The sequence below is a fragment of the Phyllosticta citribraziliensis genome (genome assembly GCF_038025025.1).
Source record: "Phyllosticta citribraziliensis strain CPC 17464 chromosome Unknown J3D65scaffold_12, whole genome shotgun sequence".
NCBI lineage: Eukaryota > Fungi > Ascomycota > Dothideomycetes > Botryosphaeriales > Phyllostictaceae > Phyllosticta > Phyllosticta citribraziliensis.
The window spans coordinates 520,448-545,893 of record NW_027117349.1 but is presented as its reverse complement, the minus strand read 5'-3'; the positions used below and the strand labels follow the sequence as shown (position 1 = coordinate 545,893).

General features: G+C 44.2%; 8 protein-coding genes across 8 annotated transcripts; 5 read left to right on the top strand and 3 right to left on the bottom strand.

Moving 5' to 3' along the window:
- Nucleotides 1-32: 32 nt before the first annotated feature.
- On the top strand, nucleotides 33-1,244 carry J3D65DRAFT_559825 (mannose-6-phosphate receptor binding domain-containing protein; the record flags this gene model as incomplete). Its single annotated transcript, XM_066797428.1, has 3 exons — nucleotides 33-388; nucleotides 448-976; nucleotides 1,083-1,244. The coding sequence occupies 3 exons, from the start codon at nucleotides 33-35 to the stop codon at nucleotides 1,242-1,244; spliced, it is 1,047 nt and encodes a 348-aa protein (XP_066651292.1).
- Nucleotides 1,245-1,599: 355 nt separating this feature from the next.
- Nucleotides 1,600-3,676, top strand: J3D65DRAFT_671260 (FAD binding domain of DNA photolyase-domain-containing protein; the record flags this gene model as incomplete). The annotated part of the gene is made up of 4 exons (XM_066803376.1): nucleotides 1,600-1,757; nucleotides 1,816-2,092; nucleotides 2,150-2,707; nucleotides 2,771-3,676. The coding sequence occupies 4 exons, from the start codon at nucleotides 1,600-1,602 to the stop codon at nucleotides 3,674-3,676; spliced, it is 1,899 nt and encodes a 632-aa protein (XP_066651291.1).
- Nucleotides 3,677-4,196: 520 nt separating this feature from the next.
- On the bottom strand, nucleotides 4,197-4,967 carry J3D65DRAFT_559577 (uncharacterized protein; the record flags this gene model as incomplete). Its single annotated transcript, XM_066797416.1, has 2 exons — nucleotides 4,197-4,302; nucleotides 4,354-4,967. 2 exons carry the CDS (start codon nucleotides 4,965-4,967, stop codon nucleotides 4,197-4,199), a joined length of 720 nt encoding a protein of 239 aa, XP_066651290.1.
- Nucleotides 4,968-5,238: 271 nt separating this feature from the next.
- J3D65DRAFT_637713 (uncharacterized protein) lies at nucleotides 5,239-6,293 on the bottom strand. Its single transcript, XM_066801537.1, has 2 exons — nucleotides 6,047-6,293; nucleotides 5,239-5,994 (listed from the first exon to the last, which is right to left on the bottom strand). The coding sequence occupies exons 1-2, from the start codon at nucleotides 6,203-6,205 to the stop codon at nucleotides 5,434-5,436; spliced, it is 720 nt and encodes a 239-aa protein (XP_066651289.1). The 5' UTR covers nucleotides 6,206-6,293; the 3' UTR covers nucleotides 5,239-5,433.
- A 910-nt stretch (nucleotides 6,294-7,203) lies between these two features.
- J3D65DRAFT_637709 (4-coumarate-CoA ligase) lies at nucleotides 7,204-9,714 on the bottom strand. The gene is made up of 5 exons (XM_066801536.1): nucleotides 9,429-9,714; nucleotides 9,240-9,377; nucleotides 8,772-9,191; nucleotides 8,230-8,645; nucleotides 7,204-8,177 (listed from the first exon to the last, which is right to left on the bottom strand). Exons 1-5 carry the CDS (start codon nucleotides 9,480-9,482, stop codon nucleotides 7,523-7,525), a joined length of 1,683 nt encoding a protein of 560 aa, XP_066651288.1. The 5' UTR covers nucleotides 9,483-9,714; the 3' UTR covers nucleotides 7,204-7,522.
- A 1,351-nt stretch (nucleotides 9,715-11,065) lies between these two features.
- Nucleotides 11,066-13,546, top strand: J3D65DRAFT_637705 (uncharacterized protein). The gene has a single exon (XM_066801535.1). The coding sequence runs from the start codon at nucleotides 11,411-11,413 to the stop codon at nucleotides 13,124-13,126; it is 1,716 nt and encodes a 571-aa protein (XP_066651287.1). The 5' UTR covers nucleotides 11,066-11,410; the 3' UTR covers nucleotides 13,127-13,546.
- J3D65DRAFT_637704 (uncharacterized protein) lies at nucleotides 13,075-13,736 on the top strand. Its single transcript, XM_066801534.1, has one exon. It carries the CDS (start codon nucleotides 13,184-13,186, stop codon nucleotides 13,463-13,465), a length of 282 nt encoding a protein of 93 aa, XP_066651286.1. The 5' UTR covers nucleotides 13,075-13,183; the 3' UTR covers nucleotides 13,466-13,736.
- Nucleotides 13,737-14,175: 439 nt separating this feature from the next.
- J3D65DRAFT_661830 (uncharacterized protein) lies at nucleotides 14,176-16,118 on the top strand. Its single transcript, XM_066802612.1, has 2 exons — nucleotides 14,176-14,591; nucleotides 14,642-16,118. Exons 1-2 carry the CDS (start codon nucleotides 14,255-14,257, stop codon nucleotides 15,805-15,807), a joined length of 1,503 nt encoding a protein of 500 aa, XP_066651285.1. The 5' UTR covers nucleotides 14,176-14,254; the 3' UTR covers nucleotides 15,808-16,118.
- The last annotated feature ends 9,328 nt before the right edge of the window (nucleotides 16,119-25,446 follow it).

The window sequence follows — 25,446 nt, the reverse complement described above, 5'->3', positions numbered from 1 at the left end:
GCTGTGCAGGATCCGCCATCTGCCACCCCATTATGAGGCTATCCAGCACATTGGCCCTGGCTGCTGCGCTGTGCTCCGCCTGCGTCTCCGCCTCGGACGACAAGAAGGAAAAGAAGCTCAAGCCATGCACCATCAAGTCCCCCACCGACCGCTTCTTCGACCTCAACCCCATAAACGTCCAACCCTCCGACTCGAAGAAGAAAAAGTCAAAGTCTGGCGACCATCCCGAGAGCTGGCACGCCAAGGGCTACGACTACCCCGCAAATTTCACCCTCAACTTCTGCGGGCCTGTTGTTGAAGAGTTGGATGATGTCGTCGGCTTGGACAAGGCCAGTTGGGGGAACGTGAGCGCGTACTATTCCTCGCATGGCAAGACATATTCGATAGGGTCGGTCTCCCACACTTCTTCATCATACAAGGCTAGGGCTAACTGTCAGGCGCCAACAGCCAAGAAAACTCCAAACCCATCTTTCGTGGAAGGAAGCTCGTCCTTGAATACACCGGAGGCTCGCCATGCTCCTCGGACACGTACGCGTCCAAGCGCGACTTTGACCTCGACGATCTTTGGGAGAGCAAGAAGACCAAAGGCGACGACGACGGCGACGACGACGACGATGACAAATATACCAAGAACCCGAACTACAAGTCCGACAAGCGCCGCAAGTCCACCATCATCTCCCTGCTTTGCGAAACAGACTCATTGGCTGCTCCCGACGAAGTCAATGTGGCCTTTGTCGCCGCAAGCCCGGACGAGTGCACATACTTTTTCGAAGCCAGAAGCAAGGCTGCCTGTGGAGGAATCGAAGTGGAGAACCAACAACTAGGACCAGGAGGAGTCTTCGGAGTCATTGCACTGATCGCAGTGCTGGTCTACTTTGTCGGAGGCTGCGTCTACCAGCGGACCGTGATGCACCAGCGTGGATGGCGGCAGATACCCAACTTCTCCTTCTGGAACCAGATTTGGACATTTTTAAGCGTAAGTCGTTGTAGAAGACGGTTTTAGACAAAATTCACACCAGAGTTGCTTGTTTGGCTACCGTTGGAGAGGCGCGCGTCGTTCTCCCTGAGCTGACCGTGTCCAGGATATGTTTATTATCCTTACCTCGTCGTGCGCTCGATGCTTCCCAAGCCGCCAAGGGTACAACCGCGTCTCGTTTAGTGGCGACAGAGTCACTTCGCGGCGACGCGACTCGGATGACGAAAACCGTCTGATCGACGAATTGGACGAGTCGTGGAATGATTGAGCGTTCATCATGCGATTGAGTCTCGGTGCAGGGCGTTTGGAGCGCGAGGGTTGGATTGCTGGTTTCTTAATTCACATTTGTAGATGGACTTGTGTGCCACAGACGAGGTATACCAAAAGTTCAAACAAGAGATGTTATGCAGCAAGACGCCAAGAACAGGGCAAGGATCGCAACAAGGGTGGCCGTGGCTAGATCTGGATCGATCTTTTGTTCCTGCGACGGCACGATCTACGCTCGGAATGCCGTCATCAGCTCCAGCTTCTGCCCTTGTGCTCCACACTACCACGGCCCAACACCTATTTCCTTCGACATCTCCATCACGGCGGCTCGTTTCCCTAATGCGCCTCTTCAGACCATGACTAAACAAAAAGTCGTGGGACCTCGCGTCATCTACTGGCATAGAACTGATCTGCGACTCCACGACTCTCCAGCTTTGAAAGCTGCGCTTGACCTCAAACCGGAATGTCTTTGGCAATGCTGGACATGGGATAGCCACTATGTATATCGCGCGCGGTATGGATCTAAGTTTTGAGCTCAGAACACCCATGTCCTCTGCTAACATTGCTTACAGAACCGGACTTAATAGGTGGCAATACTTGCTCGACTGCATGCGAGATCTTTCTGGTTCGATAACCAAAACCAATCCAAAATCAAAGCTATTCGTCATTCGTGAGGGCCCACAGACGCTCTTCCCAAAGTTGTTCAAAGAGTGGCGAGTCTCGCACCTGGTGTTTGAAAAAGACACAGACGTGTACGCACGAGACCGCGACGAAAGCATTGTCAAGCTCGCCAAAGACGCCGGCGTCGAAGTTATAGTCAAAGTTGGGCGAACGCTGTACGACCCCGATGTGAGTGCCGCCGTGATGCCTAGAACCAGAGGACCATATTTCTAACACTCGACGCAGGAACTCGTCAAGGGAAATGGAGGCAAACCGACCATGAGCATCTCGCAGGTGCAGGCCGTGGCGAAGAAGCTAGGAGAGCCGCCGCGGCCCATCCCAGCGCCCAAGTCTCTGCCTGACCCTGGCGAGACGCCGCTGGACTTTGATCAGGAAAAACCGTCGGCCGATCCCGACATCAATAGCCAGGTGCGCGAGGGCAAAGAGCAGTCTTTCTCAGCGCTCGCCGGGCCAAATGGCGATTTTGCCGTTCCGACGATGGAGGAGTTGGGGCTGCCAGCCGCCACGACACCGCACTGCGGAGGCGAGAGCCTGGCGCTCCAGCGGTTGGCCGAGGTGTGCAAGGACAAAGAGTACACGGCGACGTTTGAGAAGCCCAAGTGCGCGCCGACGGAGGTCCCTGCGTCGACGACGCTCCTCAGCGCGCACTTGCACTTTGGCAGTCTAAGCTGCCGCGAGTTTTACTGGCGCGTTCAGGACGTGGTCGATGAGTGGAAGAAAGGCAAGCACAAGGTGCAGGCTAGCCAGCCGCCGACCAGTCTGAAGGGCCAGCTACTCTTTCGTGTGAGTATATTTCTCTGCTGTTGAGATGATGCTTGAATGATCTTTTTGGCTGACGGGACTCAGGAAATGTACTTTGGCGCGCAGGCCGCCCTTGGACACCCCTTCCACCAAACACACGCCAACCCCTCATGTCGATTCATCCCCTGGCATCTGCAGTCCACCATTGACCCCTCCACGAACCGCGCTACCGGCTCCTACGCCATCAACTCATCCACCGCCGAGCAGCAGTTCCAGCGCTGGACCCATGGGCAGACCGGCTTCCCCTGGATCGATGCGCTGATGCGGCAACTACGCAGCGAAGGCTGGATCGAGCACCTGGGACGGCACGCAGTAGCATGCTTCCTGACGCGCGGCGGATGCTACATCTCGTGGGAGCGCGGCGCGGCCGTCTTCGCGGAGCTGCTGCTCGACCACGAGCCGGCGTGCAACGCGGGCAACTGGCAGTGGCTCAGCTGCACGGCCTTCTTCGCGCAGTTCTACCGCTGCTACAGCCCCGTCGCGTTCCCCAAGAAGTGGGACAAGAGCGGCGATTTCGTGAGGAGGTACGTCCCTGAGCTGGCTAAGTTCTCGGACAAGTGCATCTACGAGCCGTGGACGGCGAGTGTGGCGGATCAGAAGAAGTGGGGCTGTTTGATCAAGGGCGATGGCTCTGAAAAGGAGGATGGGAAGATGAAGGTGTACCCCGCGCCTTTGTTTGACTTTGGAGAACGGCGGGACACTTGTTTGAAGGGCATGAAGGATTCCTATGGTGTTGGGCTGTATGGCAACGACAAGCGTGTCATGGATGGGTCGTGGAGGAAGCTGTTCCCGGATGACGCTGAAGGATTAGCAGGAGGGGATGAAGCGCAAAGCGACGGAGCTGAAGACGACGCTGGATCGAAGACGAAGAAGAAGACCGCCGCCGCGGGGAAGAAGAGACAGGCGGGACAGGGCACCCTTGATGGAGTTGTAAAGAAGGCAAAGAAGTAGACCGGTCCGTTATATACAAATGAATATGTACGCCATTGAGGCCAATCCAGGAATCCAACAATTCGTCAGTGGCGAGTTGGATCTTGAAAGCTCCCCCTCAACCTCCTCTACAGAGTGCCGGATACGCGTGATGCTCCTGAGTGTCATGCTCCCAAATACATGAGCACAAGGCGACTTAAATGCTCCGAACCTGCTCACCAGTATAGCGTGCGCCACGGCCATTATCACCAAGCTTGTGCTTCGAGGACTACACGTCAAGAGTTAAAATGTGCAAGGACGAGTGAAAGACGAATAGCAAATAGACATGGACGCCATACGACGCCGCAACGCTGGGCAACTGCCCCTGGCAAGAAATGAATTTTACACGAATAGGTGATAACAAGCCGTGTCCAAGTAAAGAATCGTGCGCAACGCCGTTCTTCCCATCTCAATCTCGCTGTTCTGATTTCAAGTGGGTATCGCTCATAGCTTTCGTTATTAGTTTCACCGCCAGCCGTTCTGCCATCATCTATCCGGCCGCTCACTGCGCCTTCTTGGAGCGCGAACCAGTCGCAGCCTCTAGTCCACGCGCGATCTCGGTGCCAAAGTAGTAGGTCATGTAGGTAGGGAAAATGACCCACATGGTGCTACAGGGACGTCAGCGAGTGTAAGAAGACGGAGGAAAAGGCTTCACTTACTTGGGGAAGATCCACGACGCGAAAAGCGTGGTCCAATCATTGTGCTTGATATTCTCCCACCCACCGTAGTACTCATTCGCAAAATACAGTGCCGTCTTGCTCAACGTCATGACCGCAGCGCTAAAGCCTAGAATGACTGCCTTTGCAGCATCCGAGCCCTTGACGACCTTCCTCGACTTGGCCGAGTTGCCCGTCGCAGGGGCCCGCAGGACGATGGCCAGGTACGCGACGTACAGCAGCGTCTCAGCGACGTTGAGCAGGCTCTGGGCGGCGGTGAAGCCACGGCCGTCCTCCCACGCCGGCCAGCCGTAGTTGTAGTCGACGTCGCAGTAGATTTTGTAGGGCGAGAAGATGGGCGCATGCAGCGACCCGCCCGGCATCGAGTGCGGCCGCAGGAACACGTACGACGCGTCCCACGTCACCAACGGCAGCGAAATGTATAGCCAGTACAAGATCGCGCGGCGCGGGGCGTGGTGCCACAGCGCCGAATTATTGTTGTTGTTGGTTGAGCCCAGCGAGGTGGGTCCTGGAGTTGGGTCTTTGCTGCCGGCGCGTTTGGTTGGTGAAGCTTCCGGGGGTGGGAAGGCGGACGGGTGGCTGCGTGTTGAAACCATGGCGATGGCTGTGGTGGCTGGGTTGCTGTCGCGGATTGGTGGTACGAGGACCGGAGCTGTCAAATGGGTTGTTGTAAGAAGAAAGACGACCCAGCGGATGAAGAGCTGGAGGTGGAGCGGAAAAGGCACCTCACCTCACCTCATGCGGGGCGGGGTCCTGCGGGGGCTTACGGCCTTCCTATCCTGGCAACGATAAACATCAACATCACCTCAGAGCCTCTGTCACTGCATCAATTTTTTTCCTTTCTCCCCCGTCGAATCATCCATTTTTCCATCGATGCTGACTTGGTATCGTGGGTATCATCGACCTCATACCTAGCCTCAGTGCCCACCTCTCTCTGTCCTTGCTCTTCGGTTCCTTTCGTCCAGCTCATCCAGTATCGTAGTTCTCGAGTCCATCTCACAATCCATCAGCTGAGCTGCTTTCATTCCAGTCGTCCTTCTGATTGATTCGTCGGTGCTGTCTTCAAGCCAAGCCGAGCCGCGCAAGTCCTTCGAGGGCGCGCTGAGAGTCGGCGCTTAGCTGCGCCTGGTAGGCGACTTCTGCCTCTCCTGGTCTCTCCTCTTCTTCGCCCTTCTCGTTTGTGTCCGCTCCAGGGTCGATAGGATTGCTCTGAGCCTTGGTCTTGTTCTTCTTCCACTGCGCCTTGTCCTCCTTCAGCTGTGCCTTCTCCGCCTTCCTCCAGATCGCCTTGAAGCGTTTGTCGACACTGTTGGAGAACTTCTCGATCACCATCTTCCTGTACCTGGCCATGTTCGTAACATGATGCAATTGGTCCCTTGTGGTGATGTTGATGAGGCTGTACTGGTTGCCGGTGACCTCCCGGAGAGCGTGTGTGACGAGCAGTTCGGCCTCCAGGTTCTGTTCTCGCGCTTTGTCGATCGACTCGGGGAACATGGCGAAGTCTTGGGCGAACTTTACAGTACGCTCGAGCCAGCCGGAGTACGTGGCGCCGGTGCCACGCAAGGAAGAAGCAAATAGCCAGGCGGCGACGAGTTCGAGTTCGAAACCCGCGAGCTTCTTGTCCTGTTCCATCACTGGTCAGTAATCTTGGTCAAACCACGGCAAGCCAACACACCTCGACGACGGCATTCGAGGTGCCCGCCTGCATCATCTCCGACCAGATCCTGCAAAACTTTGGGCCCAATGGCCTGGCGCGCTTCAGCTTCTGCAGCATCTTCTCCGTCACAAAAAGCGACTCCGCCTTCCACTGCGTGTCCTTCTCCAAATACTCCATCCGGTCTCTCACCCACTCGCACAGCCGCCTCTTGAGGGCCTCCTTGTCGCCGTGGAACAGAAGCTTGGCGCAGTCGGCGTTGGAGTTGCTGGCCGGCTGCCTGGCCCAAGCCATGGCTTTCTTGAGATGCTCCGGCTGCTTGCGGGCGCGGGCGAGGGCCGAAGGGCGGTTGTGGCTCTCCTTCAAGAGCGCGAGCGTGGCAGACGGGAGGAGATTGCCGTAGATGTCCGGGACCTCGTCGTTCTCGGCGGCTCTGACGCCCTCCATCGCCTGGGAACCGTGGCTGTTTGGCTGCTGTTGCTGCTGTGGCATGGTAGGCATCGTGGGAGATTGTGAGTTGGTGTTGGAGTTGAGAACGGAGAGGAGCCATCGCAGAGCTTTTACTAGAGACTCTTGTCGGCGCGGTGATTTGTCGTGGGCGATTAGTCGTTGGTCAACGCAGCGCCGAGAAGTTGCTCAGTGAGGTTTGGTATGCCATTGTGAAGGGCTTTTCCTAGGCTGAAGCTACAGTGCGAATTCTGCGAGGCTATCAGATGATTCACATCATCGAACTCCTAGAGCTATTCTGTGTGTGAGCCTCCTGCTCATCACAAAATATCCCATGGTGTTGAGATGGGACGGGATTGGAAGGCCGCTAGGTCAAATTGTGCGACGAAAGACCTAGAGCATTTCGGTAAGTCATCACGGAGATCGTGGAGCCTACCTGTCTTCTACTGCCCACACTTCAAAGAAGTCACCTTATCTAACGCATGTATCATAGGATGCTAAAGACAGGCATTCAGAGTAATTCTAGTCTACACCAAGTGTGTGGAATCGCTAGTCGTCGATCTACTGCAAGACATCACTGAGGATCGTCAGGCTGACAGCGCCGCAAAGACAATGGACTTCACGACGGATGTCAGGCGCGCAGATTCGCGAGCGTGGCTTAAAAAGCAAAGAAGAATACAGAGCGCCTGAAGCTTCGCGTTCACATGAGGCGTTGATGAGGTTTCAAGATGCTGTAAACGTATCCATCATTGACTGCATCGACAAACTGATGACTTGCAGATTACGACAGAAGAGAGCGGTCCCGCAGCGCCGTGTGAATGACCCAGGGACCATGACGCAGCAGTCGACCATCAACGCTATTGTGTCCGAAGCGCCCCCATTCTCAGTGCGAGCTGAAAGCATGCGAAATCCAAACAGACTATTCACAAAGGCTTGACCACATTCCCGGGACGAAACCGCTACCATTAAGGCAGGCAGCCTCCTTTTACACGCCACGCGGGCATCGCTGCCGTGCCACCCACCGAGCACAGGCTTCTCTCCAGCACGAGGCTATGATGACTTTGCCTTGACGCCTGCATGTCGTGCAACGGTGGTGGGGCTCACGGGTCCCTGCTTGTGGCTTCCGTTGACGTCGTCGAGTCCCGGTCCCGACTCAGCCGCCGTTACGCCCGGCATTTGCGCGCCATTACGGAGGACACGCCGCAGTATCTTGCCCGTGTTATTGCGGGGTATGCTTCCCACGAAGCGGATTTCTTGGGGCAGCTTGTAGCCGGAGAGACGCTCGCGGAGCCATGCTCGGATTTCAGGGGCCGTCGTTGGTTCGCAAGCACGTTGCTTGAGTACAACGTAAGCTCGGACATACTCCTCGCCGCCGTTACTCTCGGTCGCCCCTATTACGGCTGCGTCTTCTATGGCTGGGTGTTGGAGCAATTCGCTTTCAACCTCTGTGGGCGAGACTTGCCATCCGCGGACCTTGATCAGCTCCTTGACGCGGTCGACAATGTAGAAGCTGGCAAAGCCGGTTTCTAGGTCCGTACGCCTGCAACCAATGTCTCCCGAGCGGAGAAGGAAGCCGCCAGGTGTAAAGGCATCGGCGGTGGCAGATGGATTATTCAAGTACTCGACGAACGGATATTTTGCGCGAATCAACAATTCGCCCTTTACGTCGTCCTTATCGATGACAGCTCCAGTCCTGTCAACCAGCCTACGAAGAAGATTCAGCAAAAGACATTACGACTTTGAAGGAAGAAACTCACGTTAGATCAAACCCATCTAGACGTTGGCCAACACTGTCGTCAAGCCTTCTTCTTTCATCCCTTACAGAAGTGAGCCATCCAGCCTCAGTCAAACCCCAAACTGCCCGGATTCTCGCACTATCGTCCAGATACTTGTAGAGAGGCTTCTGCTGCGCGTACTTGACACTCGCCCCGCCCACCCAAATGCTCCGGAGGCTTCTCAAATGACCGGCACGCGTTTGTGGGGACGCAGGTAGAGACAGCAGGATCGGAGGCGCAATATATGTCTCGGTGACACCGAAGCGGTAGATGGAATCGATGAATTGGGATTCAATATACCGCCGCATGATGTAAGTTCGAATCCCTTGACGGATGCTGGCTGGAACTATCGGCGATCCGAAGGCGTGGAATGGCGCGAGCATGAACAGTCGAGTCGTCTGGCGAAACGTGTCAGCAACTAAAGCACTACGGCTCTGGAGAGTTGGCGCTTGATGGCCTCTGGATTTCCCATGACGCACTCTTTCGAGCGTATCGGAAACCACACACTGGAATTGAGTGCCTACCTCTGCTGGCTCCCCCGAGCATTGAAGGGCTGCCTGGGATATAAGATACGAGTGAGGAATCATAGCCCACTTCGGAAGGCCAGAAGTGCCACTCGTCGCGCTGTACGTCGCAATCGTCTTTTCTGGATCCTCAGGCCTTATCCAATTTCCTTCACCATATTCCAAGAGTGTATGCCAGCTCTGCATACCAGTTGTTGCACTGAGAGGGCTTGTGTCAAAAACCAGAATCTTGGACTTGTCGAATCCCGTTTGCTCTGCCATCAACAGTGTCTTGTTCAAGAGGACAGGCTCCGCGATGATGAGCTTTGGGTCGGTAATTTGAAAGTGATGCGACAGTTCGGTTGGAGTAGAGGCTGGATTGATGCCGGCGAATATGGCGCCTGCGCCGATGATTCCGAGATACATCACGCAGTAACGCAACTGCTCCGTTAGCGTCTTGAGGTACAAGGCATTGGGGTTCGCACTTACGTCGTTGAAGCAGTTTACCCACACCACGTCTCCGCTCGTAATACCAACCGCTTTCAAGCCCGCTATGAGCTTCCTGACCTCGCTTCGAATCATGCTGAAGGATAGCCATTGCGAAGGGTCGATTGCATCTATGAGAATCTTGAAGAGGTCAGTTCTGCTGCCAGAGAAGCATTCATGGGGCCCGCGTACCGGTGCCTCCGGACTTGGCACTGTCGTTCCAAGGGTCCAAGATAACAGGTCCATCAGAAGACCAAATTGGCGGATTGCTTCGAAATTTTCTGGGAGATGTCCTTTTTGAATGGTGTTGGAAAAACAGAAAAAGTCGGCGGAAAGCACCAGAAGATTTCCAGGTCAAGTTTGAAGCGTCGGCGTGCAAAGTATGTCTTAGAAGACACCACGCCGTTTCTAGAAACGCCACGGACTGAAACCAGGTCCGTTGTCAGGAGGGCAAGCGACATGGTGTCTTGACATGGTTCCGAGGGACTTGTTCTTGAGGTAAATGATCGAAAGGATTTCTAGCCCTCTTGGGATTCGTTTTGGGAGCCCAATCAGCAAATTCATAATCCTTGCGCATCACTTCCGGGTCGCAAGGCGCAATTAGCCCCAACGAAGGTATTTCCCCAACTCGATTTCGGTAGCGACGAGAATGCCTGAATTCCAGGGGCTACGCGTCTGACAGGGACAGTTTCTTCGCTTGTGCATAAGTTCTCACCCGCAGCATGTCGGCACGACAAAGCTACGATGCCTACACAATTTTTAGAGAGTTGCATGACGATATGAAAAAACGAGAACAGAAATGGAGCAGCCGTGGTCAAAGGGACGACACTCAAACTGTAGGAGACTGTGGTAAGAAAACAACTGCGACCCTGGCCAATGATGCGGCTCCCCTCCCTTCCGCAAATAGGTCGGTCCTGCAGCCCAGCTGCGCTGATCACCGTCATACTGCCTTTTCACTTGCTCTGGCCTCCAAGATTCCGCGCTGAGCTTCTCTGACCACCATCGTGATGTTTCGGACACCAACGCAGCCAGGCAGCGTCTTCCATTCCACCCGACCAGCAACGAGTTCAGGGGGCGTTTTCGCGTCGAAAAGATTGGAAGGCTTTGTTAGCGGACATGCATCTTGATTTGGACTTCTGAAAGAATCCTGCTATGAGCGCGGAGGCTGGCCGTCCAAGCCCGTTTCCGTGTTCTTTGTTTCTCAACTCCGAAAATAGGCAATTAGGACAGCAACGCGTTGAGCAATATGTTGTCGGAGACCCTTTCGCTGAAAGAAACAATGAATCGCGAGATTAGCCGTGGCGTGGGAAGGGGGGGGGTGTGATAAGGCTGGAGGCGTTGGTGCAGGATTGGAAAAAGCAACAACAAGCAAAGTGGCTTGTCATGAGGCTCCTCGCACACCAGTGAGCCTGCCCAGAAGTTGGATACATCTCAGACAAGAGCTATACCTTATGATCATAGCCATGACTACACAGCCAGTATGTTAGGGTTGGATCAGCCTTCTTTCCACTTTTGGACTTCATCCGAACGAAGATGTGGTCAGCCCGAAGACGAGGCGAAGCATCTGGTGGCGCATCAGACTAGTAGATATCGTAGAGACCAATGACCGGATGTCGAGCCAACGAAGGCACAAAGTTCCGACCTGACACTGGCAGCTCGCTCAAAGAGTTCACCTAGCTCAGACCAGCGAGGGATTCTTCCAAGTTGCACTGCGTCGACAAAAATGGAGTGCTCGGGAAGTAAAGGGTTTCTCGCGCTGGAGTATAATCAATTATCATTGAGCATGCGACCTATATTCGGGTGCTGGCCCACTCACCTACTCCCTTGAAGCTCGTCGAGCCCTATCATCTCCATTCGTCTCATCTTCATCGGTTATTTTTGGTTTCCTATGTCCGAGTGGTGCGGCGAAATCAGAAGCCGCCTGCGCGAGCCATCAACAGACGCGTTGAAGACTGGGCTTCCTCCGCCACAACCGCAGGCCTTTGACCAACAACAAGCTCTTCTTCCACCACAACGCCAGCCAAGACGCCTCTGCACCGGTCCTTCTTTGTCGAGTCTTTCTGATGCCGCTTTGAACTTCAGATGTCGCTAGAGTTCAATGTCTATGTGAAAACCTCCTCGACCCATTCCTTTGTTCTCAACATCGCGAACAATACCTCGACTTCGAGTCCAGAATGTCTTTAAAGGCACACAACCGTCGCTTCGGAGCCATCATCATACCAACCAATCCAATCGACTCTCCTCAGGCTCAGGACAGCACTGAGGGTTGCCCTAATCCCTACTACTACAACACCTTCACCGCAACCGACTTCGAAGCATACGAGCAGCGCTTGTACAACAAAATGTCCTCCGAAATAAGATCATCGAGGTCGACCACTCGCGATGACAACACCGGGAGTGTTGTTCGCAATCGCAGTCGTAGTCCTAAGGGCGAGACCCCAGCGACTTCGGCCGTGACTCTGGCCAGCGGCTCGACGGCAACCACTGCTGCTGTCTTTGAGAACGTCAAGCTCGAGGAGGGAGAGGACGAGGACGGTCTGGACGAGGTCGCTTTCACTGAGCTTCCTGACAAGAAATACCCGGTCGTTGTTCGCAACCTCCGCCACAAGCTCCTCATCGTCTACCGCCGTCTTTTTACCATCGTCCTCGGCAGCAACCTTGTGGCCTTTATCTGGCTCATCTGCCACTACCGCTCTATCAACATTCCCGCCTCTCCTCTTGCCACGGCCACTGCCTGCAACTTTATGCTCGCCATCTTGATCCGTCAAGACTACATCAACAACGCCATCTATGACGGTTTCAGGTTGACGCCGCTTTGGACTCCGCTCAAGCTCCGCCGCATAGTCGCCAAGTGCTATGAGAACGGCGGTGTCCACAGCGGTGCGGCCGTCAGCGGAAGTATCTGGTACGTGCTCCTGACCGCTGTGTTGACTTATCAGTTTGCGAAGGGCCAGTTCGCCGTGGCAGCGCCTGTCGTTCTCGCCCTCACCTACACCATCTTCACGCTCCTCGTCGCCATTTTGATTTTCGCCTATCCCGCCATGCGTGCGAAGCGCCACAACTGGTTCGAGTACGTCCACCGTTTCGCGGGTTGGTCCGTCGTCGCAATCTTCTGGGCCGAGGTCCTTTTGCTTGCTGAGAACAACCGCATCGCCAACAACATCACCCTCGGCAACGCCGTCATCTTGGAGCCGTCCTTCTGGTGCCAGATCATCATCTCCATCCACTTGATCTATCCCTGGTTCCTTCTTCGCAAGATCCCCTTCAAGTCGGAGAACCTGTCCAACCACGCCATCCGCTTGACCTTCAGCGAGAAGATGGGCCAGTTCCGTGGTGTCGCTCTCGCTACCACTGCTCTCGGCCAGTACCACGCTTTCGCCACCTTCCCCAACCCCACTGAGGCCGATCCTCACGGACATTCCATCGTGCTCTCCAACGCCGGTGACTGGACCAAGGCTCAGATGGGCGACAACCAGGAGCGCGAGTACTACCTCCGCGGTCTCCCCAAGGCCGGTGTCCTGGCCATGGCAACCGTCTTCCGCAAGTGCGTCCTCGTCTGCACCGGCTCCGGTATTGGCCCCATCCTCTCCTTCATCAACCTCAACGACGCCGACCGCACAGACTGCCGCGTCATTTGGAGTGCCCCCAACCCTTTGAAGATCTTCGGTCAGTCCACCATGGACATGGTCAAGAAGGCCGACAAGGACGCCATCATCTGGAACACCAAGGAGCAGGGCCGCCCGGACATGCTGCGCATGACTTATGATCTGTACAAGCAGTCTGGCGCCGAAGCCGTCTTCGTCATCAGCAACCCCAGCCTCACCAAGATGATCGTTTACGGTCTTGAGTCGAGAGGTGTGCCCGCTTTCGGTCCCATTTGGGATTCGTAGAGGACTCGCGCCGCCCAGAAAGAGTTTCGTCGATTCTGAGGAGTTTCCTTTGTTCCGATGACGAGCAGCAGAGCGCTGGTTTGCATCATTTTCTCTTTCCCTTTACACGATGGTTCAGTGTCCGTTTCCTTTGTAACGTTTCTTTTGTATGGCAGACAGCGTCGTATGGCCTTCGGTTTCTGGTTGCTTGGTTCGATCATGATCCAGTGTTTTCTTTTGTATCTGCATGAAAGCGGAAAAGGAGTTGCATGGCACTTTCTCGTTGGATTCCCAGGTTTTCTTGGTCGCTTTTTTCGAGCATGGTCCGGTGTTTCTTTTGTTGCGCACTTTCTTTGTTAGCCTGATTTGTTAAAGGTGTGGAGCCAGTAGCTTCAGGCTGCAGCATGGAACAAGGGAAACAAAATCAAAATGTTTCGACGAACTGCTCGACTGTGCGTGAAACTGGTGAATACGACTAGCATGCAGGACGTATTTCTCGATGATCTTCCCAGTGATTTCCTCGTTGAGTGTAACCTTGTGTCAATCTGTAGGATCGGAATACCGGTGGCGCACCCTGGTTCGAGATGGTAGAGAAGTGATAACCAGGCGATGGTTGTTGCACCTGTTTGCCGACAAGTTGGATGTCCAAGGGCGTGTTTTCAGAACTAAATGGTCGACTTTCATATTCTCAGCAGCCACTTCGCTGTCCGACAACCGCTGCTGTCTCGTGGAAGCTGAGTCCTCAGCTCGAAGCAGCTCGAAGCATGTGGCACAATGTGGCTCAGCATTTCTGCAGCGGCCCGATGTGTGCATCGGCACCGGAGCAATTTAGCACAGGGCCTCCCCAGATACTAACGGAAGTGGCGCAGTCCCTGTCTCCTTCAGGCCCACCGCTGTAAACGGTGCTGTTTAATGAGATATTTTGAATAAGCTTCACCAGTAGAGTTGACAGCTTGTGAGGTTAAATTTGGAGATGCCACAGGGGATGGGAATCCTGTAGCTTGGCATGTAGTTACACCTTGTACAAAAGTTCCATCAGGTATCCACGGATTTTAGAGAGCTTGGCGTGTGCTGCACCAAGCCGGTGCTCTATTGACTCGTTTCTGAGCACGACTTTCAACCCTTCCCACAAGCGTTCGACCTGTGGAAATGTGGCTCTCTCCGTTCTTACCTTTCTTGTTGTACCTCGTGGTGGGTGCTGCGGCCGGAGCCGTCGACATTGAACTCGTCTCGAGGACTGAAGACGAGGACTTGGAAAGATGTTTGAATGACGCTGTGGGTGGCGACAAAGATCGGGCGCAGTTTCCGGATGAGGCTCTTTACCAGCTCAGAGACGTCAAGCCGTTGAATCTCGACATTCCTGTGACCCCTGCTGCTGTAACCTATCCGAAAACAACAGAAGAAGTTGCAGAGGTCGTCCGCTGTGCTGTCAAGTACAGGCGAAAGGTCCAGGCCAGGAGTGGTGGGCACAGTTATGCAAATTACTGTATGTCGGCCACCGATAATGTCGCTACGCTTCTTGCTCACTTTTTGCAGGCTTGGGCGGCGCAGGGTCCACTGCTGTTGTCGTGGATTTGGGGCATTTCCAAAAGTTCGAAATCGACAGAGCCTCGTGGATTGCTACCATGGGGGCGGGGACGCTGCTGGAAAACAGCGAGAAAAGACTGCATGAGAATGGCAACAGAATCATCTCCCAAGGCGTCGCACCGCAAGTGGGTCTCGGCGGCCACGCAAGCATTGGTGGATTGGGGCCCCTTGGACGACAACTTGGTGCCGCTGCTGACCAGGTGGTGGAGGTTGAGGTCGTCCTAGCCAACTCGACCGTCCTCCGAGCAACCAAAGACGAGAACAAGGATGTGTTTTTCGCCGTGCTTGGAGCGGGGGCCAGCTTTGCCATCATTACCGAGTACAAGTTCCAGACATCTCCAGAGCCTGGAGAGATGGTTCGCTACACGTACAACGTCACGACGGGCGACGCGAAAACTCTAGCCAAGACCTTCAAGGCGTGGAATAAACTTGTCTCGAATCCCGATCTCAGCTGGAAATTTGCATCGACTTTGACCATTCTGGACCGCACCATCAACATCAACGGCATATACTTTGGACCCCGGTCTGAATTTGACAGCCTCAACATCGAAGCACAGCTCCCCAGTGGTCCAAAATTGGAACTTTTCATCATGGACGATGTCATCGGGAAGATTGGCCAGACACTCGAGGATATTGGCTTGCACCTCAGCGGATCGCAAGCATCTTTTTACGCCAAATCCCTTGCGTTTACTCCGTCAACGCTGATGAACGACAAGGCTATTGATGCCCTGTTCGAGTACCTGGAGAAGTCGAGGAAGGACGCGCTCCTCTGGTTCGTCATATTTGACCTGTCCGGCGGCTACATCAACACTGTCCCTCGTGACGAAAGGGCTTATCCGCATAGAAACGTGCTGTACTTCATGCAAAGTTACGCAATCACGCTCGGTCGCGTTGGACAGACAACGAGAGATTTTTTGAACGGGATCAACCGGCTGATTGTCGACAATGTTCCGGGGGTTGGAGGCGCATATGCTGGATATGTTGACCCCTTTCTCGAGAATGCGCAACAAGAGTATTGGGGTCCCAATCTTGGGCGGCTCGAGAAGATCAAGGCCGAAATCGACAAGGACGACGTGTTCCACAATCCTCAGTCTGTGAGACCGGCCACGCCGTGACGGAGAGAGGGAAGCATGGCCGCAGCGGCTGGATGGATTTCTTTGCTCTGTATAATCAAGTCTCATGATATCCGAGAGCATAGCATTAGCATACACAGTCCCAAGGCGGTCGCACTCGCGTGCGAAAGATAGTCCAGTTGGAAGTTGTGAACGTGGAATGGGTTTGATTCATGAATCGCCGATAGCGGTTATGCAACGCGGAAGACGGAGTCGAGGGACCTTGGCGGTGATCGTCGATGGAAAAACTGCAAAAACACCTCACTTTAATAAAACTGACTTTTTAGAATTATGCCACCACAATACATCCTATAGGTATGTAACCACCTATATCTTTCTTATACAGGGTATAGCAACTACCTACTACCTACTTTATTATAGTTCCTAATATAGTAACTAGTAGAGGTAGAAAAGGTATCTAGCTATAACTCCTACTAGACCCCCCTAATACTAATAAATACTCTATTATTATTAAGAACTATATAGACTAGCTCTTCTAGCTTACTAGTACTATTAAGAAGGATATAGGTAATAAGCCTATCCTCTTAATAGTCTAGTACCCTCTCCTAGGAAGGGTCTAGTAGATATATAAAAAATTTTTATATATATAACCTAACCTTAATACTACTCTTAAGATAGTTACTAACCTCTAGAGATAGATTAAGACTATTTATAATAATATAATTATACTTAAGAATAATTAGGATACTACTATATTACTACTAAGGTAGCCCTACTAGGCTATTTAGACTAGATAGATATTAGCTTTATTTCTAGCTAGTATCCTATCTAACTTATCCTAATCTAGTATTATAAAGTAGTAAATTAGTACTAAGTAAGGTAAGTTAATTAGCTAATAATTAATAATTATAAGGTAGAGTAGTAGAGAGGATATAGAGCTATAGCTAACTTAGCCTATAGCTTACTTAGGTATATATACTACTATATAACTAAGGTTTAGCTAACCCTATATCTTAATATCCTTATAGACCTTATACCTACTCTACTACCTATCTACTATTAATTTATCTTACTACCCCTCTTCCCTTTAGGTCCTTAACCTAAGGACTAGCTATTAGGTAGGTATAGTCCCTTTTTATTATTTATCTAATACTAATCTAGAATAGTCTTAGCTACTCTATTAAATAAGCTATTATTAGTATCCTATTAGGTTATATTAGGTAGATATTCTATTTAATAAATCTAAAATTATAGTATACCTCCCCTTTACTTATTTATCTAGATATCTAGGACCTTCTATATATACTACTCCTCTCTACTCTTATTATTTAGCTCTAGTAGTAGGGGTAGCTCTTATTAACTAGGTAGTAGCCTATTATTATATTAATATAGCTATTCTATATTAAATTAGTTTATAATATAAGAACCTTATAGTAAGTCTAATATTACCTAGTTACCTCTTATAGAGTCTACTTAATGTAGCCCTAGATTAGGCTATCTAAGCTTCTAGGGGTATCTAGTATCTATATACTTTACTTTAATAAAGATAAGGTTATTCTCTTAAATATTATAAGTATATTAGTATTTATTAGCTTAGTATACTTATCTCTCCTTTATAAGTATAAGTACTAACTAAGTCTTTAACTAGATATCCTCTATTAGTTTTACCTATTCTATAGCTAATACCTTAGCTCTTAATTTTAACTTTAGTCTTACTTTACTATAATTAAAGCTTATATATAGTTTAAAGCTATAATATATAAAGAAGGGGGATATACCTATAGAGGTATTAACTAGTATATTAGTTATAAGCTTAGTAATTAGGAGCTATATATCCTAATTATCTTATTACTAGTTAATAAAGCTATATAAATACTTTTTAAGCTCTTAGTTAGCTTATTTAGTTTATCTATCTAACTATAGATAATAGGGTATTATTAGCTTAGCTATTATCTTTAATTACTATAATACCTCTCTCTATAAATTAGTAATAAACTATAGGCTATAGTCTAAGATAATAGTCCTTAGTAGGCTATAAAGGCTAAAGACCTACTTAATTATTATTTTAGCTATCTTAGCTACTCCTATTCTACTATCTTCTATACTATACTTAATATAGTACTTAGATTTACTAAATTAGTTATATACTATAAGGATAGTATTATAACCCTACTTAGTCTTTTTAAGGCTAGTTATAAAGTCTATAGTAAGGTCCTTCTATAGGTACTCTCCTACTAGTAATAGCTATAGTAGGCTATTTATCTTATTATACTTCTAGCTATAGCTATAAAGTATATAGTTCTTTATAAGTTAGGTAATTAGTTCCCTTATCTTTAGGAAATAATACTAGTTTAATACTATAGAGTATATTTTAGTAGTATCTAGATATCCTATTACTAGCTACTTATAGATATATCTAAATAAGTAGATATATAGGTTATCCTCCTCTAGGATATATAACCTATTAGCTATATATAGTAAGCTATTATAGAGTATATATACTTTATACTTTCCTACTTACTTATAGAGAGAGTCTATTTCTAGTATTATCTTATAGTTATACTATTTAATTACTTTAATAATATCCTCTAGGTCTACTAGGTATTTATTCTAGGTATCTAGTTAGCTAGTAATAACTTTAGGGTTCTTTATCTAGGTATTACTATTATCTTTCTTTCTACTAGTTATTAGGTTTACTATACTAGTAGAAGATAAGATAAATAGAGAAGGAGTATTATAATCTATCCCTCTTAAGCTTAACCTATTAATTAAGGTCTACTCTTCCTATTTATAATTATTATTATTATTATTTATAAATTATATTAGGAGAGAGAGGAGTATAGAGCTAATAAGTAGTATTAGCTACTTATTCTCTAGCTTTACCTTAATATACTCTAGATTATCTTTAATAATATTATCCTTATACTCCTTTAGAGGGGTATAGAAGGGAGTATACTTATTATTAGGTTTATTTATAATAGAGTTAGCCTAGTTCTCTTTTAAGAGCTTTAGGTCCTACTATTTATAGGACTTATCTAATCTTTTAGGGGGAAGTAGTACTTAATACTAGTACTAGTTATAATTATTATTCTTAGTTACTTAGTCTTATATTTAGTAGGTAAGAGTATTAGCCTTACTATTTACTTTTCTAAATTAGTAGATAATTTTAAAATAGTATCCTACTAGTTCTTTATTCTACTAAATCTAATACCTTTAGAGCTTCTTAGTTATTATAAACTATTATAGTATTTAGTAATTAGTATATATAGTAAATAGTTCTAGGTCTACTAACTTTAACTCTAGCTCCTAGGCTTTAAATACTATAATAATAGCTAATAGCTCTTTATTATAGATTATATAGTTTATTTTAGCTAGGGTTATAGTATAAGAGAAGAATACTACTAGGTATATCTATCTATTAATCTTTTAAGAGAGAACCCTACTAATATTAATATTAGATATATTAGTTTCTATAATAGTCTTAAGCTTTAGGTTAAAGTAGTATAATATAGATATACTTATTATAGTATCTTTAAGAGCCTTAAATATCTACTACTATTCTAGTCCCTATATAAATAGGGTATCCTTTCCTATTAGTTATATTAGTAGCTTAGCTTTACTACTAAATCTATAGATAAAATACCTATAAAAGTTTATAAATCCTAAGAATAATTAGATATTATATATAGAGTAAGGGGCTTACTAGCCTATAATTACTTTAATCTTTATAGAGTCTATTCTTAGTCCCTTAGTAGTAATAATTACTCCTAAAAACTTTATTTCTTATATATAGAAATTATACTTATTAATATCTACTTATAAACCCTAGTCTTAGAGATATTTTAATACTTTATAGATATACTAGTAATACTAACTAAGTATCTTATTATAGATAAGTATATTATCTAGGTATACTATATAAAACTTATTTAGGAACTCTATAAGGTATTAGTTAATAAGGTACTACTAGACTATAGGTATATTAGTAATATTAAAGGGTATTACTTTATAATAATAGGTGCTAAATTTTATTTAGAATATTATAAGATTATATAAGTCTTTATCTACTAGGATATAATTAAAAGCCTACCTAATATCTACTTTAGTTAACTATTTAGCTCCCCTAATAAGAGTAATAGTCTTATTAATTAATAGGATAGTATATCTATCCTTCTTTATTATACTATTAAGATATTAGTAGTTTATATAGAACTATATACTACCTCTAGACTTATAAACTAGTAGAATAGAAGATAAGATAGGAGAGTAGCTCTTTTTAATAAAATTCTTAGCCTTATTCTCTTAAATATACTACTTTATCTTACCTACTATTACTTTAGATATATATAATAGCCTACTATATCTAATACTAGTAGTATTACTACTTAATTTAATTTTAAAGTCTAGTCTAGAGTAGAAAGGGGGAAGTTTATTAGATACTTCCTTAAAAAATACCTTAAGTAGGTTATAATACTCCTCTAGTACTTTAGTCTTTAGATTAGTAGCTAGTTTTAAGTACTTAGTCTATTAGTAATTAAGGTCTTCTTAGCTAATATAATTTACTCCTTTATTCTATATATTATTAATTACTTTAGGGTAGTTAGTATTAATAAAATAATAAATAATTATTTCTATCTTACTATTATTATCTATAAGTAGGAATATAGTACTATAGGCCTTTAGGCTATACTTCTTAACTATCTTTTTATATATAAACTATAAGATAGGGATAATATCTTTAGTACTATCCTACTTTACTTATATCTTATATAGTAATAGTAATAGAGCCTTATATCTAATTATTACTATAATTAATTCTTTACTATAAGTATACTTAGTATTAGTTTCTATTAGGGAATTTCTACTTTTATCTTAAGTCTTTTAGTCATCTAGTTCTACTAGTAGAACTAGCTAGCTTAGCTACTTATACTCTAATTAGTCTAATTCTACTAGTAGAATTATTTAGTAAGTTTCTTTATTATTTAATTAGCTAGATTCTATTAGTAGAATCCTCCTTAGGATTTTAGATATTATCTATAATTTACTATTTTTATAGAGTAATCCTATATTTATATTTACTAGTTATTAAATCTCTAGGGTACTAGCTTCTATATTAATTATAAAGCTATACTACCTTTAGTACTCCTAGCTAATATATATATTATAATCCTTACTAAGTAGTATAATTATAAAAGGTATAAAAAGGTTATAATATAGTCCTACCTATAGGTAGAAGTTTAATTAGTATATAAATTAGTAGTAGTCTTTTCTAGTAAAGCCTATTATAATATAAGGCTTTTCTAGAGGCTACTTATATACTCTATACTAGTAGAGATAGTTTACTAATAAAGTATTAATATATATATACCCTCTATAGCTAGTATCTACTAGGGCTTAGAGAGGGATAACTTATCCTATAATATATATATAGATAATATAAGAGTAGGATAAAGAGAGTCTATTACTACTTAATCTATTCTTATTTAAACTATTATCTTATATACCCTACTCTATAACTTTAAGTAAGGCTACTTATTTTCTAAGTTAGTATTAATAATATAAATAGACTAAACCTTATCCTTACTTTTATCTAGGTAGTTATAGGAGAAATAGCCTATCTTATTATAGTTATAGTACTTTACTATAGATATATTATATTTATTAGTAATATCCTTATCCTTATCTATATCCTTATTATCTATATAAGTAGTATTAGTACTAGTACTATTACTACCCTAGCTACTATAGAATCCTCTATATCTACTATATACTCTATAAGAGGTATATCTACTAGTATATATATTATTATTACTATCCTTATAAGCCTTAGTACTAAAGGTATAGTTATAAGTAGCCTAGGTATTAGCTATTTCTATAAGGAATAAGACTATATTATTAAGAGGGTTATTATATTAAGTAAGTATAAGATAGTAGTTACTATATAAGAACTTAACTAATAGACTTTCCTTTATAGTTATATTATCCTAGCTAGTAGCTATAATAAGGGACTAGAACTTAATAAGGAACTCTTTTAGTAGGGTTATACTTTATATAAGAGTACTAAGCTTAGTAATAGTATTACCTTACTTATTCTTAATACTATATATAGAATTAAGCTTATACTTTAGCTTAAAGAATAAGATAGTAATAATACTATCCTTCTAATATCTAATAAAGGCTTTACCTACTTTAGTAGAGAGGTAGGATAAGATATAAGTAGTAACTTTAGTATTATTATCCTAAGTAAGTATATTAAGATAAAGCTTAGTATTAAGTTTACTATACTAGTCCTTATATTTATCTAGGTTAGTATTAAATTTATTAGGGTTATAGACTTAGGGCTTAGAATAGGAGCTACTATTACTAGTAGAGTAAATAGTAGCCTTATTATAGAGGGCTTTAGTATTATCTTTACTTATAGTTAACTAAGCTTAAAGGTTATTAATTATTATATATAAGTTATTAGGCTACTAAGCCTTATACTTATTATACTTATTTTAGAGGGCTATTAGTTAGTTCTAGAGTATAGTAACTTTAGTTTTATACTTATAGTAATACTTATCTTTATTATAATAGTTAGTAATAAGCTAATTAAGAATTATCTAGTACTTATTAGTCTAGCTATTAGTAATTATTATATTCTTAATACCTCTAACTTTATTAATTATATCTTTTATTAATTTAAGGTCCTTTATACTAATTATAACCTACTTCTTAGAAGCTATAGTATTAATAGGTATAGCTATCTATACTACTTATAGTACTATATCTTATTTTAGTAACCTATCTAGTTAGTATTATATAGTAATTAGGTTTTATATATTATATATATATATAATAGTTTTAATCTAAACCTACTTAATAGAGTAAAAGAAGAGTTATTAGCTTAAGTCTTTAGCTAGAATAGAAACCTAGGCTCTTACTTAAGGAGATAATAAAATAACCTTATAATAATATTATAAAGTAGTAAATTAGTACTAAGTAAGGTAAGTTAATTAGCTAATAATTAATAATTATAAGGTAGAGTAGTAGAGAGGATATAGAGCTATAGCTAACTTAGCCTATAGCTTACTTAGGTATATATACTACTATATAACTAAGATTTAGCTAACCCTATATCTTAATATCCTTATAGACCTTATACCTACTCTACTACCTATCTACTATTAATTTATCTTATCTAGTACCTTCCCTATATATAAAACTACTACTAACTAAGAGATATATATAAAGATCCCTAATAATACTATTACCTTCTAGATCTATAAATAGGACCCCTAGCTTATACTTAATAGGGTATATAAAGTACTAAAGGGAAGAGTAGTAGTACTTACTATTAAATATATTAAATTCTCTAATACTAGTTTTAAACCTAGTAGAGACCTACTACTCTATATAGGTATAATAGTAGAGGTAGAGGCCCTTACTATTTATATAAAGGACTAGATTTACTACTTTAGCCTCTCTACTAGAGTCTATTAGTAGACCTATAGAGTAGTCCTAAAAAGTACTAATATAGTAAACTTTAGGATAGATAACTATACTATACTAGTATATAGAATTCTTATAGAGAATAGTAAGTACCTCCCCCTTAATATAGATATTACCTATATTAGCTAGCTATACCTAAAGAAGGTACTTAATAGTTTTTAGGTAATACTAGTTATAGAGTTTATAGACCTTAAAGCCTATAATATAGTTATCTACTAGGGTATTAACTATAGTACTAAATAGTACCTAGCTAAAAGATATAAGAGGGCTTACTATATTACTAGATACTTTAAGTACTAGAAGAGTAGATATATTAGCCCTTACTACTACTCCTCTACTATATATACTTTCTATACTAGTACCTATAACTTAAGAGACTACCCCTATACTAATAATCTAGACTTTATCTCTACCTATATAGTATACTATAGTAGATATACTACCTAGTTAGAGCCCTATAAGGAACTAGCTAAGGAAAGAGAAAGGGTAGCTATAGTTTATACTACTATAGCCCCCTTCTAGGGTATCTATAAGAAGAAAACTATAAATCTAAGTATTAATAGTATAGAGATACTCTCCCCCTCTATATAGACCCCTACTATAGCTCTAGTCCTTTAAGCTAACTTTAGCTTCTATCTTAAGTAGGGCCCTACTAGTACTACTAAGGTAAGTAAAGGTAAGAAAAAGCCTAGGGCTAAACTTATAAAAGGTATAAATACTAGGCTAGGCCCTATCTAGAAGGTACCCTAGTAGGAGGTAGTAGTACTAGCCTAACCCTCCTTACTAGTTATATATAAGGACTATATAGACCTCTTCCTCCTATTCTAGACTAACCTCTTATTCTAGAATAGAAGCTCCCTAACTAAGACCCCTACTACTATTACTAATAACTAGGAGAATTACCCTATCTTTAGAATTCTAGTAATTAAGATACTAGTTAGCCTCTTCTTAGATAAAATTATCTATACCTATCTTAGGGCCCTATAGGAGTAGTATAGGGTAGCTACTTTTAATAGTACTACTAGATACCTACTTAAGTATTATAGGAATATATCCCTACCTCTATAGATACTATTAGCTATAAAGAATACTAACTCTAAAGTTACTATTCTATATCTTCTAGCTCTAGCCCCTAAGTAAGCCCTCCTATCTATAGGCCCTCTACTATAAATAAGCCCTAAGGAATATAGAGAGTCCTTAGAGTCTATATTAGACTTATCTAGTATAGAATTAACCTAATATATACTCTAGTTAACTACCTAGCTACTATCTAGTACCTCTAAATATTAGAATATAAAGTCCTCTATATAACCTAGTATAATACTAATAAATTAAAAGATAGAGTTATAGCCCTATTTCTTAGAAACCCTAATACTATTATATAGGATATAGTAGCTATTTAGGAATCTTAGATTAATACCTATAGCCCTAAATATACTATATACTATCTAGTAAAATAGTACTTCTACCTACTTTTTAGCCCTACCTCTACTAACTCTCCTATTTAAGTCTACTTCTTTATTACTAAGCGCCTCCCTTCTAGGGTATAGAGGGTAGAGAAGCTAGAGAGGGATATTATTACCTTCTACTTTAATTACTACTTAGATACTAGGCCTAGAATAGTCTATATCTATAATATCTATAACCTAACTACTAGTAGTAATAACCCTAGTATCTTTCTATATCTAGAACTTACCCTCTCCTAATATCTAGAGGAGAACTATATAGTTCTTAGTAACTTTAACCTCTACTACTCTATCTAGGGAGGAGTAGAAGTTAAAAATCTAGATACTACTATCTAGATACTTCTCTATATTATAGACTAATACTACCTCTCTCTTCTCCTACCCCTAGGTATATCTATTTATAGGGCTAGAGCCTACTTCTAGCCTATAATAATAGATCTAATTATAGCTACCCTATATATCTTAGACTATCTAATTAGCTATATAGTAGGCTCTACTAACTATAATAGTCTAAAAGACTATAATTCTAACTACTTTCTAATTAGTATAGTCCTTATACTATTTATAAATAGTATAGAGAAAACCTCTTACTTTTAGTAAAAGAAGATAAATATTAAATAGTTTATATTTCTAGTATATATAGGATCCTCCCTTATCTACTATAAGTTCTACTAGGACTACTACCTAACCCCTAATAATATTAATACTACTACTAAGGCTATTA